We start from the raw sequence: 21,301 nt of genomic DNA, 5'->3' as shown, positions 1-21,301 counted from the left end.
CCAGATTACGCCTGATGGTGGTACCAAGAAGGACATTGAAACCCGGATCAGAAAAGCTCGATTTGCGTTTGTGAGTCTCCGAAACATCTGGCGGTCACGCCAGATCTCTCTACGAACTGAGATCCGAATCTTCAGCTCAAACGTCAAATCCGTATTGCTGTACGGGCGTGAAACTTGGTGCACATATGCGGTGACGACGCGAAAACTGCAAGTTTTTGTGAATCGCTGCCTGCGGAACATCATCCGCGCTTGGTGGCCTGGCAACTGGATCTCAAACGTTGAACTTCATCGCCGGGGTCATCAAAGGGCGCTAGAAATCGAGATTAGGGAACGTAAGTGAAGATGGATTGGGCACACGCTGCGAAGAGATGAAAACGAGATTTGCAGAGAGGCGCTTGACTGGAATCCAGATGGGCACCGAAGAAGAGGCAGGCCCAGAAGCTCGTGGCGGCGTAGTCTAGCCGCTGAAATCCGCACAGTTGCAGTTGATGAGAACCTTGGCTGGCAGCAAGTGAAGACGCTGGCTCCGGATCGCCAGCAGTGGAGATCTTTTATCTCAGCCCTATGCGTCGGTCAATCGGCGCCGGACCCTTAGGTAGGTAGGTATTGTCCATCTTTCGATTTTAATTGTTGTTTGGCCTTAACACATTAAGGACCGCGATGTTGTTTAGTTTTGGACCGCGAAGAAATCTAAATCAAGAAACACAGAAATTCAGCATTCTATATCTCAAAATTCACTGGAGCACAACGTTACAAATTTAGTATCTGAGAATTTCGGTGAATGACTCACTCACCCAAAAAACTCAATAAGTAAAAACCGTTTAAAATGTAACGGTGATTACCTTTAATTCACAAATAGGATAACCCTATGCGGGTTAAGTATGAGACTTTATTTTATTAAAGCGTACCTTGATAACATTTCACAACCATCCGATTAGAAGTACACACTTAGTCGACTGTCTGATATATGATGTTGTTTTTCCGGAAAAAGCTCAGCTTCAGAAACGGAGGAATGTGTATGACAAAAGAGCAAATATTGCTGGAGTGGAAAATGGAAAGGAAATTAATTCATCCTCGATGGCGCTCGATAGGAGCCAAATGGTAGATATAAAAGCGCAATGTGAGTAAATATCTCCGAGCAGTTGAAAGTGGATATTTAAAGACATTGCGGAGCAGAAAAAATACATAAAATGCTATCCTATTCGTTTTCAAGCTGTACGACCAGAGATTATCGTTTTGCTCCATTAGATGCTGTGCTGAAATTTCATCCATGGAGAGCAGATTAAGGGGTACGATTGGAATACAGTGGGGAGCATTTGGTGTGAATCGATGCCGTAGATTCTTCAATTAATTGCCAATTGATGAAGCTTGCAGTTTTTTGCCACTCATATTACATTAGCATTTTTGTATCGATATTTTTTTCTGCATGCTGCCGTACGCTGTTGCAAAATCCTCCTGAAGCTTAGAGCACAATGGAGTTATCTGAATCGACCAAAGTGGTATTTTTTGTGAGTCGCATCTTCGGCCTTGCTCCGTATGTTGTGAAGAAAACTTCGAAAGGACAAATTGTGGATTACAAGCGAAATCTGGTCCTGGTGATTTACAGCCTGTGTGTCGTGTTCTGTTTAGGTAGATATTTTTTTTCACTACGCTCAGCTCTTCGGTACGGCACTAGACCGATGATGTCGCTGTTATCGAAAAGCCATAAAACTCAATGATGGTGTGGTTTTTTTCTGTGTGCTTCATTCATTCACATGCTGTCTTCACCTGCCATTCTGTTTTTGTCCTTTTTTCGGATACTCTTTTCCCGTTTCGATACACCAGCTGGATTAACATTCAAAGGAATCTTCGTTGACATAAATTCGGAAAAGCCGATACGGTAAGTTGGAAAATGGAAATAGTCTAAAAATAGAAAGATCTTCTAGCTTTAGCATACGATAGACGTACTAAACTAAAATCTACAATAGTATATATGTTTTTGAATTTTTTTAAGTTTACAAATGAAATAATTTCAAGGAATATCAATATACATAATAAATGCAGATTGGATAATTTCGCTTAAAAACGTTTATAAGGATTATTATTTTATTAAATTTTATTTGGTGAGTTTGTTTTTTTTTTTTTTAAATATTTTTTAATAGTATGTTAACCAAACCAAACAGCTGAGTCAGACTGTGTGTGAATGTATGTAATTTTCTGCATACTTAGAGCAAGTTCACTGGTGTTGGGAAAAGTGGTAGAAATTTTGATACTTGCGGCACATTTTGAAAATTTTCCCATGCAGAAACATTTTCAAGATCTGTGGACTACAAGTTTTTTTTACAACACGTGTTGTATTTTCGCATGCTGTGATGCAAAAATAGCAATATTTCTATCACATACGGCTGAAATAGAAACAGTTTTGTAAAAAAAATACAACGCCCCAAGATCTTGAAAACATTTTTGCATGGTATAATTTTCAAAATGTCAAAATTTCTACCACTTTTGAATCAAAAGGGTATGAGTGCATAAAAGCTGCTTTCAAGAAAATACCCTTTTAAGAGTTTACGTCTTTTTAGATAATTTTCGAAAAATTAAAATTTTCGGTCGAGTGTTTATTATTATGTTATTTACATGGTGTTCCTGGTCTGTCCATTCATTTTCCAATTATCAATCTTAAAACATAAAATAAAAATGTGCATTCTACGTGGAAACTTGTCACATTTTCAAAGGTGAAGGTGAGGTGATGAAACCTGAGATATCAAAGTAAGAACCGCCGTTAATTTTACATATTCATTGAAAAAGATACGTAATTTTCGTTGCCGTTGCATCTTTTTCACCAAACAAATTCACCATGAACAAAACTGATGCTCTCTTTAAACATCCATAACTGCGCCAGCCACGTCCAGGTAGTCAATAGGTAGAGATTTTTTTCAATTATTTACTCTTAAATCTAAAAAACTGGAGCTGTTAAGAAAAAAAAAAGAATAGGTATTTGGTATCAGCGCCTGCCAAATAAATTAGCATGAGCTCTTATATTCTTGGCAAAATGACCAGGTAATAGGTCAATTAAGTTTTCCTCAAAATGCAAAACATTCGATGCAAATCTCGTTAGGTTGGCTGACTGTTAATATTTAGGAACTATATCAAATGACGGAATCATGAAACTTAACTGTTTTTGTCTTTTTTACGGGATTATCATCCTCGCGGAGTATTCATCCCTTATGATATGAAATATTCAATATGTCCATATTTATGTTATGACTAGCTGACCCGGTAAACTTCGTTTTACCTTTTAAAGTATATATCGTAATAAATGTTTAATTTCATCTACACGTCCTTAACTGCATCGTGCTCGCGAATGGATTCTTATGGAAATCGTAACAAATAAAGTTAAATCTGTATTGGAACCACCTTCCATAAAAAGTGAAATCCTTGAAACTATTATACAAACCATCTCTGACCCAAAAACCCTACCAAATTTCACTTAATTCATAATTGATGTTGTTACAAAGAAAATGCCTCCATTTTTATATATAAGATGTGAAGAGAGAATTTTGTACGGGACCCCCCTTTCATAAAAAGTGAGATTCTTGAAACTATTATACAAACCATCTCTGACCCAAAAAACCCTCGGATACCAAATTTCACTTCATTCCGACCGACCATTCATACGTGATGTTGTTACAAAATAAAACGCCTCCATTTTTATATATAAGATGTGAAGAAGAGATAACTTTGTATGGGAACCCCCTTTTCATAAAAAGTGAGTTTCTTGAAACTATTATACAAACCATCTCTGACCCAAAAAACCCTCGAATACCAAATTTCACTTCATTCCGACCGACCATTCATACGTGATGTTGTTACAAAAAAATGCCTCCATTTTTATATATAAGAAGATGTGAAGAGATCATTTTGTATGGGGACCCCCTTTCATAAAAAGTGAGCTTCTTGAAACTATTATACAAACCATCTCTGACCCAAAAAGCCCTCGAATACCAAATTTCACTTCATTCCGACCGACCATTCATACGTGATGTTGTTACAAAGAAAACGCCTCCATTTTTATATATAAGATGTGAAGAAGAGATAACTTTGTATGGGGACCCCCCTTTCATAAAAAGTGAGATTCTTGAAACTATTATACAAACCATCTCTGACCCAAAAAACCCTCGGATACCAAATTTCACTTCATTCCGACCGACCATTCATACGTGATGTTGTTACAAAATAAAACGCCTCCATTTTTATATATAAGATGTGAAGAAGAGATAACTTTGTATGGGGACCCCCTTTCATAAAAAGTGAGATTCTTGAAACTATTATACAAACAATCTCTGACCCAAAAAACCCTCGGATACCAAATTTCACTTCATTCCGGCTGACCATTCATACGTGATGTTGTTACAAAGAAAACGCCTCCATTTTTATATATAAGATTATAGTAGTTGAACCGCTACATATGAAAAACCTTTGTTTTGAAATTATGGGAAAATTACACCATAAACTAGAGATGTACCGAATAGTGGTATTTGGCGAGCGGCCGAATACCAAATATTGACCTTTTCAACTATTCGGCCAAACGAATATTCGGCCGAATATACGGTCGAATATTTGGTCGAACATTCCATTGAGTTTTTCACAGAAATTAAAAGTGACAATTTCATTTTTCTTCTACTCCTTCCATCTTAATACTCCTTATGTTTTTTAATCGGTTATTTTCAACCAGATGTTTTATTATCAGTTATTTCTTTTCTTCGATAATCAAAATATCACCAATAGTTAGAAGGACATCAGATAAATTATCACTTCTAGAACGTTTATCACCAAAGAGATTGAGTTTCAGTGGAATCTGGGACAAAACATGTCAAAACAGGTGCAAAGCTATTTAAAATGGCTTATTTTATATTGAATCAGAATATTAGCTAGTTGTCTTCAAAATCTTTGCCAAAAAAAACGATGATCTTTAACTTTAAGAATGCCATATTTTCTATGACGAGCCTCTAGTAAACAAAGAAACGAAATGTTACGATTGGAATTTTCGATTTTCTGTCAGTGTCATTCCAATCGAGCAAAACCAAGCAGTTTCAAAGGCAGCCTCACAGCAGGGTTACAAGCTTATTATTTTGGAAGGGATCAAATTGCTCCCGATTGCACCTCTTTGTATGTAGCCTCTTTAATTTTCTACCAAACGAATCCACATGGCCGAGTCTAGACGAAAAGTTGATGCTTATATTCAAATTTACACTAACAAATAGTTTTGGAACGCAAAGTCTAAAAATTTTGAAAGAGAAATTTAAGTATTTATTTGATTTAGCAAATAATTTGAATAAACCCTGGTAAAATACGGAAAATTAATATCTGGCCATCCAGGTCAGATTTGACTTTTCTCGAATTTATTAATGGACAAGCCTGGATATATGAAAAAAATCTGCAATAACCGATAATCAAAGTATAAAGCTATCTATAGTGAAATATACACGGATACACCTTAGATCTTTTACTGAAACCATAAGTTTTTGATGATTTTGTAGCTTTTTCAACATTACTTTTGGATATTTTCGAAATTATCCAACTTCAGTTGAAAAATTTGACAAGTCTGTTAGTGTATAAAATTTGAAAAAAAAGTATTCGGCCTATTCGGCCGAATACATGGCTCAACTATTCGGTGAGCCGAATATTCTGCTTAACGGTTTTTGGCGGTATTCGGCTTCGAATATTCGGCCAACCGAATATTTGGTACATCTCTACCATAATAAACCATTACTTCAAAGTTTCAAAGTGGATTTAAATTTCTACACCCTTTCCCACCCAGTAATTTTCTACTCCCTTTATTTCGTGGTGTAATTTTTTGTGGGTCCCTCTTGAAATGGTAATCTGTATTCAAAAATCAGGTTTTCTCGCTTGACAAATGAAAATTTTTAAACCTTTTGAAATTCCTTCACACTTTGTTTAAAACTAGTTTTTTTTAGATAAATTGAAATTATTTACGCAAAGTAGAATCGATGTAGATGCAAAAGGGGGTTGATTCTTTCAAAATTGTTATCCTTCTTCACAGGCTTTCAATTCATATATTATCTATTGATTTTTGACCTTGATGGCTGAAAAGGCTGACCCTTAATAGGTTATTCAGAATTCTAAAGCACAAAAATTTTCTACCTACAGATATTTTAATTGACAATGATTCCCGTCTAAGCGTTATTTTTTATTTTAATTTTCAAAAGCTCGGAGATCTGAGAATAGGTATTAGATCGTAGCTGTTCAGTGTTGCTTGGCTTTCATAATTGTTCACTTGGCAAAGTTTCATTCTCAGGATGACGTCGGCAACATCGAAAGTGGTAACAACGTTGGACGTTTCGGTCGTGGTGTCCGCATGCATCTGCGGCGTGTTTTGCGGGATTTTTGGACTTCCACTGGTGCGAGAGCTGAACCAACGCCTAAATGAGGTGTGTAATAGATTTTCATTCGGCCATGGGATCTCACTATCAGACAATTTTCATTTGCCCGACCTGTAAAATTATTTAAGTCAAAAAAAAAAAAAAAGAAATAGATTTCGTTCTGCCCCAGTGGGGAGTAATTGATGCAACCAATGCAAGGTCCGGTACGGTTTACGTTGAGGTTAACTTTGCAGTGCAAGTCGAAGAAAAACCTAATTGGTGTAGTAATTATTTTCCGGTAGACAAAATGTAGTACGGCGGAAATTAATAAACTTTACGCTCGGTAAATTAAATAAATTTTGCACGGTTCAGTGAAATTCTTCGTCCTGCGACGACAGAACTCTGGTCTATTCGTTCGTTTCGAGCTTTTTCGGTGGATGTTGAAATTTTGGGTTTCCTCTTTTACAATATTTTTCATATTCCAGCCTGGCTGGGCCGACCAACCGAGCGAGACCCGTTCCTTACCATTATTTCAAATTTAATTTGAACCATTTCTAGGCAGACGACATGCTCTTGGCGTACGTCGCCACCGGATTGAAGGAAACCAGGAAGGTCCAGAGAAAGGGACTTACGATGCTGGTCCTCGTCGGAATCATCATAACAGGTGCTTTGGGTAAGTCTGGCGTTTCCCTTCGTTAGCTTTTTTTCTCTTTCCCTTCTTTGGGGATTGCTTGAATAATCCTCAGCACCAATTGGTCGGCGCACATTGGTTGTTAGAAGTTAATGGAAATTAAAATTTTATTTTCCATAGTGGATCTGTAAAGTTTTATTGAAAAGTAGGTAAAGCTAACAGATCCGGAACACGTTTGAAAAATTTAGGCTTGTTGAAAACTGATAAACACTTCAGAAGTCTAATTTCGTACTGCTAGATTCCTTCAAGCTAAGTACTAGTTAAATAATTAATATTTTCAGTTATGACCATTTAACCCTTTGATGGCCAACTTCCGCTTTAGTCAGGAACCACTAGAATCAGTATAAAATCAATGCAAACCATAATTTTTACTTTCTTTTTGCGCAGAATGTTTCAAAATATGTTAATGGTGTGCTTGAACGGTGAAGTTTGAAAAAATTGTTGCTCCGGTGGAATTTTTCTCAAAAGTTTTGTTAGAATCGATTTGTGGGGACACTAAACTACCGGATCTGATGAGGTTCCTGCATTGGAATGTAATTAAGCCGATTTGAAACCAAAACCTAATCATTGAGTTCCGGGATTGCTTTCCGGAGATGAAAACTTCAAAACTTCAAACTTCAAAATTGTACTTAAGGTGTCTCCCAGGTCCTCATTGCACGGAAATGGTCGATTTGATTTTGAAGGCATAAAATCGTGTTTATGAAGAACAGGTTCGAACCAATCGATAAAAATAACGAAGGAGTGAAAGCAAGCAGGGCCGATAGCGGATATCAAGCCCAAGTGATGTCTAACGGATCCGAAATCTTTTTAAGCAATTGGACGAAGCTAAGTATTAAAATAATTTAATTAGAAATATTTTTATTTAATTTTCAGCTCGATGATCAGTAGTTAATTGAAATACATATACCTTTGTGTGTATTCATAGAAGTGATTGGAGAATTTGCTCACGAGAGTTATCCAAATTTCGTTTTCCAAAGTATTTTAAACACAAAAACACAAAAAAATTATCAATGTTGTTATATTTCTAGATCAATCATGATGGACTGTTTCATTTCGGGATATTCTGTGAAACTTGTTTAGTCTTTAGCGTTTCAAAAAATCGGCTCTTCCGTCAAATCAAAAGATTGTGTAGGAAAAAGACTAGTAGAGTTGAAAAGGACACAATATTATTCAGTAAACATAGAAAGCAAGTTTCAAATAATGAATCATTTGAGAATTTTTTAAATCTGTTTAACGAATTAACGTACGGTATGATGATGGAAATCATTTACAATTCATTTATTGAAGAATTGTTCTGAGCTTTACGAAAAACAATCTTTAGTCTCAAACAATCTCGCTGGCGTTGAAAGTGACAATGTTCTTAATGAGTAAATTGGGAAATATTTTATATTTTGGCAAAACTTCTAACTAATAGGCTTATTATTGTGATTATTATACAGCTTGAATAGAACCACACAAAATATTTCTTGTAATGGACTTTCATTACTTGATTCATTTGTGACAAACAAATTAAAATGTTTTTCAGATTCTTGATCGTAAATTCAATTCATACACAGAATTTATATCTTTGTATATCTGAGGGTGTTAAAAACTAAAATACTGAATGAAATTGACTAACAACTAAACCCAGGTGAAACCTAATTCAAATAAAATATAAAAGCTTTTTCAATGGCGAGTGGCGCTACAAGAACATTCCAATTTTTTTTTCTTTTGAGTACATTAAAATTCAAACAAATAGTTCGTTTATTTTGAAATCAAGGCTATCGATAAGAGCGTAAAAAATAGGTTAAAATATTCGATTACACTAGTCAAAAGTGTCTCCTGATCATATCCTTTCACCCAAATCTCCAGTCCAAAATTTTTTGCTAGGATGCAGAGGTAACCTCGGTCCTAAAGCACGAATTATTTCTGTCATCCCTTTCTCTCTTTCTTAACTTTCTATTGACTACTAGGACGTGGCCGGCGCCGTTATTGATGATTAAAGAGAGAGCATCAATTTTGGGCATTGTGGATGTGCTGTCAGTCCCAGACACCATTCTTTTGACCTTTGATCAAAATTGGTGGCCTCGGTCAATCACGGAGTAGCAACCATTGGCGATGTGGAATTCATTCTACTGAGCCACACCAGCGATCATGGTGTTCGAAATGCAGAAATGATAATGATCTGATTCAAGATATGTTTCCAAAACAAGGTCAATTAAACAATTTGGTACCATAAAGAGAACAGAGATTTTTTTCTCAAAGCTTATAATAAAGCATTTCGGATTCAATGATTTAAGGTGGATGTGAGTAGTCAATCAAGCTAAGCTAAGCTAAGCTAAGAATGTTTCAAAATATGTTAATCTAACAATCCTTACTAATGAAAATTGTATATATAACTGTAGCTATAGCTGTTGAGAAGAAAAGCTAGAAAAGCTAAAAAACATATAAAAAATTCTGAAAATGGACCTATTTTTTGAAAATCATCAATTTGGTGACCTCAGAAATCTTTGATCCATGTGTTTTTAGATCTAAAAAAATGATTCCCGGTTAGGTCTAAGAGTTACCATCATTCTGGATTGATTTTTTGAGAATAAAATATGTCCCAAGTTAGGCAGGAGACATGAAACATGAACCTTGTTTTAAGGTTGGGAAACAACGACAACAAACAGAAAAATATGCATAATATTCAGTTTTTATACAAGCTGAAATATCTCAGTTATTTGTGGAACAATTTTAACAAAAACTATACAAACATATAGGTAACAGTCAGTCTCAGTATGTTTCTTAATTGACGTAAAAATGATTGGAGTGTGTAAAAAATACATCCGAAAAGGTACTAAAAGTCATGTTTATTAGCCCCTGTGCTTATGCAATTTAAAAAAAATGGGCACAATGTTTTCCTCATTTATAAAGTTTTTCGAAGAACAGAAAATTCTTGTAGTCATGAAACTATGCTTTTGTGATTACTTTAGTGAAAAAAAATGCGGGTTCTAGTGAGTTAACAGTCAGGTCAGTTGTCAGTTGTCAGTCAGGGCAGAAAATAATAAAATTTTTTACATTTTGTTTGGACGAGACCTTCGGATAGGTATTAGGTACAACTTTGGTTATTGGCGGATAAAAATGAAGAGAAGTTTTATTAAATATATATTAAAATTTCAATTTTTCCCGCGAATTTAAACAACACAGAAACACATGAAAGGATTGGCAACATAATAGCGGTGCATATTATTTGTACATTTTAAGGCGTTTTTCAACGCATCTTTACAACGCATCTGTTTCTAAACCCAGCAAACATTTTTGTAGGTATATTTCTCAATGAACTTTTCTATACGTTTCATATACATTATAAAATGATCTTATATAACTCGAAAAAACAGCATTTACGTACTAAAGTGGAGGCAATATACATACATATTTTTAACTTCTGGCTTAAGCGATAAGAGTTGTAAAAATTGGACGATATACAACACCTTTTACCGCACATCCTGACAGTATGCGAGAGAGCGCAAGTTTTGCTCTCAATGCATGCAAACCGTTGCCAGCGACAATTTTTGCTGCTTCTCTCATTGGCCAGTTTATCCAAATGGACCCTCTGATTTTTAGAAATCTGGTTGCACTGCTTATCGCAAAGAGAACAACAAGATTGTTTTCTCATTCGAATCCCGCACGCGGGAGACAAATTTGCAAACATGGCGGACTTTTGTCATATACGAGTCGGTAGACTTTAACTAACCATTTTTAGGATCATTTACTTGGTTTGGTAGGAATTACGATTCGCATTAACATTGTTAACGAGTTGAGCTGACATTTCTAATGCGATGTTATGTTTGCTGGGAAATAAATAAATGTTAAATAAATGATTATTCGAAATAGGATACCTGAAATTCTCAATAAATATCTACTTTATAATGCTTCTACGACCTATTTTATCTGCATTTTTAGGCATTTCCTAGCATTCCAAAGGGATTTTAAAAGTATTTACTCTAGCACTGAGAAATTTGACACTAAATTTGAGCTAAAATTCTTCATCAAACCGATTGATTTCTTCATGAACATGACGTGGCATGATGAAGCATAAATTCTAGGTTGGACATGAATAAAAAAACAAGCTTCTCATTGAAAATATTGATTTTTTAATCAGTCAAACACAATTTTTTCAGTTTTAAATCATAGATGGGCAGCAGTATCTGGCTGTTAAACGGAATTGATACCCGTTTTCCACAATCCTAGATTAATAAGGGTGTGCTGGATGATTTTAGTCTGGATATAAGTACTTGGTACAGCGTGAACACCTTGGAAATTCTAAGAGTTTTTGAAAATCCCAAAACGCTTTCTTCAGCGTGAACTTCGAAAAAACTGTGTTAGAAAACTACCAAAAAATCAATCATGAGACATAATTTGGTTTTATTTGCAAGATTGTGCTGCCATCTACGACCTGAAACCTAAAAAAGAGTGGTTCACTGAAAAAAATCGAAGTTTTTGGATTCTAACCAGTTTTTTATGATCAAAATTAACTCAGATCAAAATCACTTCACGTCATGATCATGAAGAAACTAAGCAGTTTGATAAAGTTTATCTTGAAAACCCTTTTAAAACTTTGGAATACTAGAAAACTCCTTACAATTTCAGTTATCTATTCATGTATGTCGTTGTAGCATTATCATTCACTTTAAAATAGTAAATTTCATGTAACAATCTTGATTTTTGTAGAAAAACATAGGAAAGTACTATTCTTATTTCGCACCATTTTTCATATTTTTGATCTTCAACGTCAATTGCTGCATCCAAAAAAAGTAAACTTATGCCTGATTTATCCGTTAAATGATTCACAACAAACAGTAAAAGAAAATTTTGACGATTTTCATTCAATCATATTTTAACAAGCAAAACATAAGTGGTACTATTCTTGTTTCGCTCACTGTAGCATTTTACTTGCAAACTTTATCACTAATTGATAACGATTGACTTATCACTGGAAAAACTAGAAATTTGTTGATCCATTATTTCCCTTTTCATTAGTTAAACTCAACTATGTCCAGAAAAGTTCAAAGTTCTTATCCCAAATAATACAAGGGATTACAGCTGGGAGTTATTCATCACTGAAAATATCGAAGTGGTATTGAAAAATCAAAAATCGTATTTAGGATCGAATGGCAAAACTGAAATTTAAAAAAAAAAAAACAACACAAAAATATCAAAAGATTAAAAATGTAAGATGATCGTATCTTAGATATTTCGAAAAAAATAGCTCTCTTATTTTGTCAAATTTACCAGTGGTTTAGTCACAGAGAACAGACATCGGGCCCCTATGTCAAACTTGTGTGTAAGAATTTGAATTGTCGGCCTTTTTGAAACCGTTAAATTCAGGATGTATGGTCAGTTAATATCGGTTTTAATGAGAAAAAAATGTCAGCATGTCATAAAACGTAAACATTTTTTTTTGTTTGCTGAACGCTCGTTCTTTGGTACCTACTCAAAAATAAGTTTGACCGTGGTTCAAAACATAGTTCGATTCTATTAATTTTAATTTAAGTTCCATTTTTCCTCCTTGCGATCGTTCAAAAAGGAGTTCAAACTGCGAACTCAAAACTAATCCCGTATGTGCCATTTTTGCCGAACTGCATTTTTGGTAGCTACGAATAAAGGCATAAACAAATATCAAATTTGAGCTCGGTTGTCGAGCTTAGTTTTGAGTATGCCTGTCAGAACTAAGTTTTGCGATTGTCAAATAGACTGAGTCGATTTGGGGTCTTTTTTTCATTTTTCAAACCCTGGGGTCTTAAAAGTTTCGATTTACCATGATTTTTTGCAGAATTTTAAGTAACATTTACATGAGTAAATTTAAACTTTAATGTTTGTATGGGAAAATTGAATATTTTGTACTGAAAAAACATCATTATTTTTGTTCCTTCTGTGGAACCGAGCCTTCTAATGGTTTTTGTGCCAATTTATGAATTCCTCAAAGAAAATTTTCCGCTTAATACCGTAAACTGGGGGAACTTTGATCACTTTTTTCATTCATTTTTGAATATTTTGGTAGGGGTTGCTTTTTCGTAATATCTAAAATTTTTAAAACCCTTACTGAGGTGAGGAGTATCAAACATGATCATTGATTGTAGTAAATTCAGAAGACATTGGTTGTAATAATTGAATGTTTGTTATAAATCCAGATTTCGAGTTTCGGGGTGACTTTGATCACTGTGGTTTTTAAGTACCGCAACATCTTCAAAAATTTTGTTATCGTGCCAATAAGCACACAAAGCATAAACATTAATAACAGTAATTTCTGTTAGGACTATACCCAGTTTTTCAACGTTTTTTTTTTCAAAAACATTTATAGTCAAAAGATGGACCATGTTGCTGCATACATCTAGGGGTAAAAATTATAAACATTTCTCAATTTTTTTTGGCCTAAAAAACAAATAAAATTTTACCTTCATGCAATTCCCTAGATCCTCGCACTGTTCCCATGTATTTTTTTTCTTCAAATTGAACCATTTGATGGAAATACACCGTTTTTTTTTTCAATATAAAAAAATTATCACCAAATGACCTTAAAAATAACACTTAAACTAAACCTAAACAAAGAAAAAAGATGAACTTTCACATTAAACAACCTATTTGCTCCTAAATGCTTGAATTTGATCAGAAGAGATGTTTGTTGGTGAGCCTTCGAAAAACCAGATATTTTAAGTTTTTAAAATTACATTATTAGGAATATCAAAAATCTTCTAATAAATTCCGAATTTAGCTTATTCGTAACTAAATTTATAGGCTTTCAAACGTAGTAAACAGTTTTCAGATATTTTAACTTTTTGCTTAGTTCATGATGATTATCTGCAAAAATTTCATGTTGATCAAAGTTACCCCGGTGATCAAAGTACCCCCAGTTTACGGTAACTTCGTCGAAGATCGAAACTTCGTATCGTATTAGGCAAAAAAGTTATTGGCTGTTTAACAGTGTCGTAGCCATACAAGCTGGGCAACCTCACCTAACAAAAACCACAATTGATTCCCTAAATCGCGTTTTGTTCTGGTAAAGTTCGTTTCAAAACTGAGGAGCATTCGGCTTCTCCAAGTTCGTTTCATACTCTTCAGAGTATTGGTGAAATTTTCGAATTAACGATCTTCCCGAACACTTCCACATACAAAGCATTTTTACGAGAGCCTATACGCGTCATTACTCCTACATTTAAACTTCAAGTGCAACTCATAAAACTAGAATGCTTCATTTCAATAATTTATTTTTAAGAAAATTATTAATTTCGAGACATTTTTATATTTATTTTTATTTCCATTATCCTTCTACCACATTCGCTCTCCTCTCTACTCTTACACAACATCCTTTGGACAATAAACACTTGTTAAAAATATTTCTTTTAATTTTAAAAGAGCGCTTCCTTTTATTTATCAGTTTGCGATAATGTATGGTAATATGGATATGGTCGTTTTGTATACTTCTAATCTTTTTTTTTTTTTTTTACAAAAATCGAACCAAGAATTGCTTTATACAGTTTCTTTATATATAAGATTCAACTGGTTATACTATTGATATGACATTTTAATAGTTGTCTTATAAGTCACTCTTGAATTCCCTCAATCCTCAACGCATTTCCTCGATTTTAATCGTTCGAGTATATTTCATTGGAAAAACAATTAAATTTATAAGAAATAATAGCAAAATCCTTCGCATTTTCAGAAAAATGGTTTCAATCTGTTTATTTTTACAAGTGCATACCTCTGTTTGTTTTTTCATAAGTCATGCTGATGTTATGTTTGAGAATTTTTCTGCTGTATTGATTGAATCACCATGTCAACGTGCTTCCAGTTCACTAACACATGCACCATATTTTCTAGAAGTGTTTCACTACACAATAAAACGTCAAATGCAATGCTAAAAAACTTCGGTAATTCATTTCGATAAGATTTTTTATTTCACAATACTTTAATTTTTTTTTCTTTCTATAAAACAGTCTTTTACCACACTCTCTTCTAATTTCCTCAATCTTCAGCGTAATAACGGTCTTCAAATTTATTTTCTTCCATTCAAATATAATTCATTTGATAAATATAGTTATAATCATTGAAATTCACGGAAATTATCATGATATTACCAATACTTGGAAATATAAACTTTTCAGAAAATTTTCAACCTTTTTCTCCTTACTCATCCCTCTGTTAATTTTTTATTAGTCATGCTGCTGTCTCAAACTTTATAGCTTGTTGCTAGACGAAGAATTGAGCAAACCAGGTTTTGGTGCCTTTGCTAGGGCTTAGATTGAAATTGTTCTTCCCCACGACTGCTTTTTTTTACCATATAAAATTACCATTCAATAAACATCAACTGAAAAAAATTTCCCTACCTAGTCATTCTTATTGAAGTTATTTTCCGCAGAAGATTAGCTAGATCCTCTCGTTCAGCGAAAATACTAACTTTACCATGTGTTTTGCCACAGTTTCAAATCAAATCGATTACATCTAAAGTTTCACTGAATTGTTCATCAACCATTTTGGCGAGAACAACCTCGTTTCTCACACAGTACGTTTCCACTCACACTATCAGACTATCGTTCCGATGGCAATCGCATTTTCTCATGTGTTTTGCTATACATATCTAGAGTTTGTTTTGATTAGGTCGTAAGAACCAATATAAACAAAATTGAGTTATTTACTGCAAACGATTGATAAACATGTATTTTATCTTTGGTAAAAAATTGGTTTCATTTTATAATTAAATAACTTTTACATAATCATTTGAATTTTGGACGTATGTTGACTTTCTCATTTTTGAGTGCAATTTGGTTTTTGCGTCATTTTGCGTTTCGTGTATTTGCCGTGATGCAAAAGGTCGCTAAAAACAATTCGGGCTGGTTGGTTTTTACGACGTAATGCTTCGCCGCGAAAAGTTCTTCCCAAAGTGAATCAAAATCGTGTGAATATAAAAAGAAATTGTGTCCAGGAGTGATCATAGCTGTCCTAACATCATAAGTGGCTCAGAATTGGTCTTGGGTGAGTACGATAAGCTTACTTTCCACCGTGTGAATGTATTCAGTATTATTTTCTTTATAACAGAGGCAGACATAGTAAACAAAAGAGATGGACGCTTTTCACACTCCTCGAACGGCCAGTAGCACCAATGGTAGTGGTAGAAATGTCCGGGTGGACTCCCAATAGCCAGTCCCGCAATGCAATGCAATAATTACAAATTACCATCGATCAATGACTTCCGCGTAGTAATTGGATAGGATTATTATCGAAAACCTTTTTAAGGGGGGGGTAGGGTCTAACGGGTATAAAAAAACACCATTTTCACGATTTTTTCTGGAGCTATCGTTCAAACAAATGTACTCAAATTTTTTGCATTATACAAAGCATTGTTAAATGAACATTTAGTAATTTTTTCGTAGAAAAATATTGAAAAATGAGCCGGTGACGGAGTATTTTCGAGGATGCTTTTTAGAAAACAGGATTTGCGGTGGACACTGTATCTCAGCACAGAATCATCTGAATTCAAAACATCAGAGCAAAATATTTTTATTAGATGTTTTTCTGGACCCCAACGTTTTTATTTAACTTAAAAATATTTTTATGAAATTTTTGTGGCTGTTTGAAGTAAAAACTACGATTTTTCACTTAAAAATCCGCCATTTTTTAACCTGTAAAATCTCCCCAAAATAAAAAAATCAAAAAAGAAAAACGTTGGGGTCTGGTATTTCATATATAGAAAATATGTTCCAAATTTGAAAAGAATCGGATAAGTAGTTTTCAAATGACGATGTCCACGGACTTTAAAAATGTGCTTTCGAGAAAAACGCGTTTGAAGTTTCTGCTCTTGCTTTCTTGCAGTATTAGATAGGAGGAGATAAAGGCCTATAACTTCAACAGTTTTGCTTCAATTGACTTGAAAATTTGACACAACATTCTTGAAATGTTTTACAATAAGAAAATAAGAAAATAAAAAAATCGATTTTATGAAAATGTTAGACCCTACCCCCCCCTTAAATCAAGTTTGAATTAATAAGTGAAGATTTGGGTCGATCAAATCAGTTTACGGAACAAACATCATCGATTGGTCAAAAGGACGTTTGCACAAAAACAGAAATGCAATATGTCGTAAGTACTTCTTCATTGATAAGAAATGAATTAATGCAAGTTTCAAGAACATCATCATGTTCTGCGTACAGTATAACAGTGAATTTAGCATTTGCAGATGAATTTGACCAGCAATCTTAAAATAAGAATTAAAAAGGTGTTTCGAAACTTTTACATCGATTTTCTCAAAACATGCCAAGTGGTTCATACGACCTAATAAAAAAAACTCTAGATATACTCTTTTCATTAGTGCTAAAACAAATACTTAGCTGAGTCCTTCCGTTCAGCAAATTGCACACATATTTAGCATTATTTAATGTGTCCTGCAACACATTTATTTAATGAAGAATTGCACCAGAACTTTGCTGAGTCCTTCCGTTCAGCAAAATTATGAACTGTACCATGTGTACTGCCACACATTTTTTTTTTAACATTTCGCTGAATCCTTCCGTTCAGCATTTCAAATATTTTTAATGTGTCCTGCCACACATTTACCAAACAACATTTCACAATCAAGCTGAGTCCTTCCGTTCAGCAAATTGATTTATTTTACTATGTGTTCTGCCACACATTTTTATTACATATTGCTGAGTCCTTCCGTTCAGCATTTATAATTCTTATTTTTCAATGTGTCCTGCCACACATTTATCAAACAACACAATAACAATCTAGCTGAGTCCTTCCGTTCAGCTTTTTTTTTTATTTTATTAAGCTGATTCCTTCCATTCGGCTAAGTTTTAGACATTACACTTTGTGCCCTGCCATACATTAACGAAATAAAATTTCTAAAATGTAGCTGTATCCTTCCGTACAGCATACATGTACATTCATCTTATCGTTTTCCATTCCACCGCGACTAAACGCATGAGCCTTTTTTCGCAGCAATTTTACAACGGCACCATGTCGCATAGTATCTGTTTGCACTAATGTTAACTCATGAAACACCCATCAATTACGGATTAAACAAATCACACGCACGTTTCTTTCAAAACCACTCATTGAATTTTTTTTCATGTCCATTATAAGGGAGCATATGATGCGCCATAGTCGTAGCCATACAAGCTGGGCAACCTCACCTAACAAAAACCACAATTGATTCCCTAAATCGCGTTTTGTTCTGGTAAAGTTCGTTTCAAAACTGAGGAGCATTCGGCTTCTCCAAGTTCGTTTCATACTCTTCAGAGTATTGGTGAAATTTTCGAATTAACGATCTTCCCGAACACTTCCACATACAAAGCATTTTTACGAGAGCCTATACGCGTCATTACTCCTACATTTAAACTTCAAGTGCAACTCATAAAACTAGAATGTTTCATTTCAATAATTTATTTTTAAGAAAATTATTAATTTCGAGACATTTTTATATTTATTTTTATTTCCAATATTCTTCTACCACAAACAGGGGAATATCTTTTGACTTTTAAAAACTAAAAATTCATTTGACATCACATAAAAGTTCAAATTTACTCATGTAAACGTTAATTAGAAATTCTGCAAAAAATATGGATGAGTTTTGAACCAAAACGAAACATTTTAGACTTCAGGGTTGGAGAAATTTCAAAAATGACCCCAAATCGACTCAGTCTATTGTCCAGTCAAACTCAGAGTTAAGCATTTAAATTTTACTGCTCACAATTTGAGTAATGAATGCGTAATAACAATAGAAAGATTGCTTTTATTTCAACTAAGGTTGCTTTTATATAGTTTTATGCTATGAAGTACGCCCAAAACACCTTTTAGAGTAAGTAACTGTAATGATTTTGCTATTTTCACAGAAATTTCATTAATGTGTATCGTCAAACTTGCTGTGCTGATAGTTTAAGTACAGTAAACCTAAGCAAAGATTTTTCAACTTTATAAGACAACTGTTTTTATTTCATATCTCTTGAAACCATGCAGAATAAAAAATTAATTTATCATGATCATTTAACTAGATAGTTTTAGCTAAACCTGGAATATTTTAATAATTGATGTAGCGATAAATTACTGGCTAACGTATTGCTAACAACAAATGTTGAGCTCTACATGCAAAAAATTATGAAAAAAATTATCTATTACCGAAAATTAAAAAAAATAACACTGACTGAATGATTTGTCAAACAATTGGATTAAGTAAAATTTTATCAATATTTATACAATTAAGAATTGTAATACTAATGTCAACAATTTCTGATCTGGCAAACTGTTTACTGATAGTAAAAACCCAGCAAAAAAATTAGTTTAACTTATTTGTACGCATAATTGCGACTGCAAAGCTCAAAATTCAACTTCAAATTCAGACATAAAATTGATTGAAAAGTATGGGGCTGATACTGACAGATAGCGAATAAAGTGATATTGAAATACGATATGTATTTTTTTTAAATCATGATGCAATTCGAAAAACAAATCAGAAATTTGTACTCACAGAAAAAATGTTTTCGAGTCATATTTATTGAAGGGCTAACACGAAATTATTGCGACACCGAAAATGTCATTCCAATCTTCTTATAATGTTTAGAATCAAACCAAAATTTTAGGGTAGTTTTAAACATATATTTGCTACAAAAGTCAAAAGAAACGTTGATCGATGGAGCCTTGAGTGTAAAAATGAACGCATTTTCGTTCGATGCCCTCCATCAAAGTCTTTACTGTGTCACCCGGTAATCTATTTTCTTAAAGCTTAGTTGAGCTCTTTTAGAAATGAAAATGAGACACTTTCTTTTGCTATTAGCTCATTTAATAGTTATCGGAAATTCAAAATTTTGACAGCATTTTGCTGCCAATGAAAAGTACTTTTAGAACTATTTTTTTTCAAAATCTAGAATTTACGCATTTTTGAGATATTTACGATGTAAGAGAAAAAGAAAAAAAATATTTCCTCCAAAATCCGTCATTATGAAATCGATCGCTGACAAAACCGTTGATTATTCAAATAATTACTGTGTGTGAGTGATGGAAAAGTAGGAAAAGATTACCTTCATTTCTTTCGTAGAAAGTATTTTGATCAAACGAATGGTTTTTGAGATACGCGCATTCGCAACTGTCCCATTTCTAAAAGATTTCGCCATTTACTGTGCCTTTTGTCACGAAAGGCTCACTCCTCAGTCCACAAGAGCAGATGGCCTGCCAGAGATATTTGGAGGCGAACTTCGACCTTTTCTTCTTCTTAAATTTGTCGTTCACATCGAACTTGCTATTGCCGGTGAAAAACTTTAACCTAGCATTTTGCTTAAAATCGGCTTTTACATACATTTCGTCGTCCATCACACAGCAGCCATATTTTGTCAGCATCTTCTCGTAGAGCTTCCGTGCGCTCATCGCGGTTGTGAAGTTCTCTAGTTTGTATGTATGTAGTCAAACTCTCTTCATTGCATTCTGGACGTAGCTCTGCGAAATGCCGATCTTTTTAGCCAAATCACGGTTTGGGACGTTGGAATTTGCTTTAATCATCTGCTTCACCTTTTCCTTCGTCTTTTTGATCTCCGGTCCTGCTTTTCTTCCAACTTCTTTGTCGTGGTCCAACGCCAACCGCTCTTGGAACCGCTTCAATACGGTTGAATGGTACATTTTCAACATTTTTTCCCAACTGACGGTGCGACAGGTGTTTGGAAAGCATTTGTTCTCTCGACTCGCATTGGTTCACCTCCATTTTCGTTGAATCGAAAAACACGACTTCGAGTTTTACAGCATGTAAACAATACACATAATTTGAAATCAATGAGAAAGTTTGCAAAAATTGATTGATTTTTACCAAATGGTACAAAAGTTATGCCCTGTTGAATGTGTCGCAATAATTTCGTGTTCGCTCTTTACTGGCCTTCTTTGATATGAGCTATAAATTTTGATTTCTGAGCGTTTCTAAAAAATGAAAAAAAAATATGTGTACTGGTAGCAACATCTAATGGATATATGGCCATCTACAATTTTTATTTGAGACTACGGTTGGCATACTTACACACGATTTGAGCTCCAGACCGAACTCTGTTCTTTGTGGTTTAGTGTCCATTTAACCTCGATTGTTTATTATGCCCCTACTTTTCTTACAATTTATCCTTGATAAATTCAGTCGCGTTTTTCACTCGCAAGTTTGATGATAAAGTGTAAATTTAGCGATAGCTGTTTTCGAAAATGGATCTCGTAGGATACGATCGATTCGATTATTCGATCTTGAAATGTATGTTCCGTTTTTTTACTA

At 34.1% G+C, this 21,301-nt stretch overlaps 1 protein-coding gene across 4 annotated transcripts in view; it reads left to right on the top strand.

Moving 5' to 3' along the window:
- The first annotated feature begins 1,149 nt into the window (after nucleotides 1-1,149).
- Nucleotides 1,150-21,301, top strand: part of LOC129746199 (gustatory receptor for sugar taste 43a) — a 29,557-nt gene continuing 9,405 nt past the window's right edge. Inside the window, exons 1-5 of one of the 4 annotated variants that reach the window (XM_055739748.1) lie at nucleotides 1,150-1,289; nucleotides 1,467-1,629; nucleotides 1,825-1,879; nucleotides 6,284-6,428; nucleotides 6,918-7,032. In XM_055739748.1, coding sequence (XP_055595723.1) covers nucleotides 1,473-1,629; nucleotides 1,825-1,879; nucleotides 6,284-6,428; nucleotides 6,918-7,032 — 472 coding nt within the window. In that variant the 5' untranslated portion in view covers nucleotides 1,150-1,289; nucleotides 1,467-1,472. The other 3 variants (XM_055739749.1, XM_055739750.1, XM_055739747.1) reach the window with 3 other exon arrangements.

This window comes from Uranotaenia lowii, chromosome 2 (assembly GCF_029784155.1).
Source record: "Uranotaenia lowii strain MFRU-FL chromosome 2, ASM2978415v1, whole genome shotgun sequence".
NCBI classification, from domain to species: domain Eukaryota; kingdom Metazoa; phylum Arthropoda; class Insecta; order Diptera; family Culicidae; genus Uranotaenia; species Uranotaenia lowii.
This window is presented reverse-complemented; position numbering and strand designations above follow the sequence as displayed.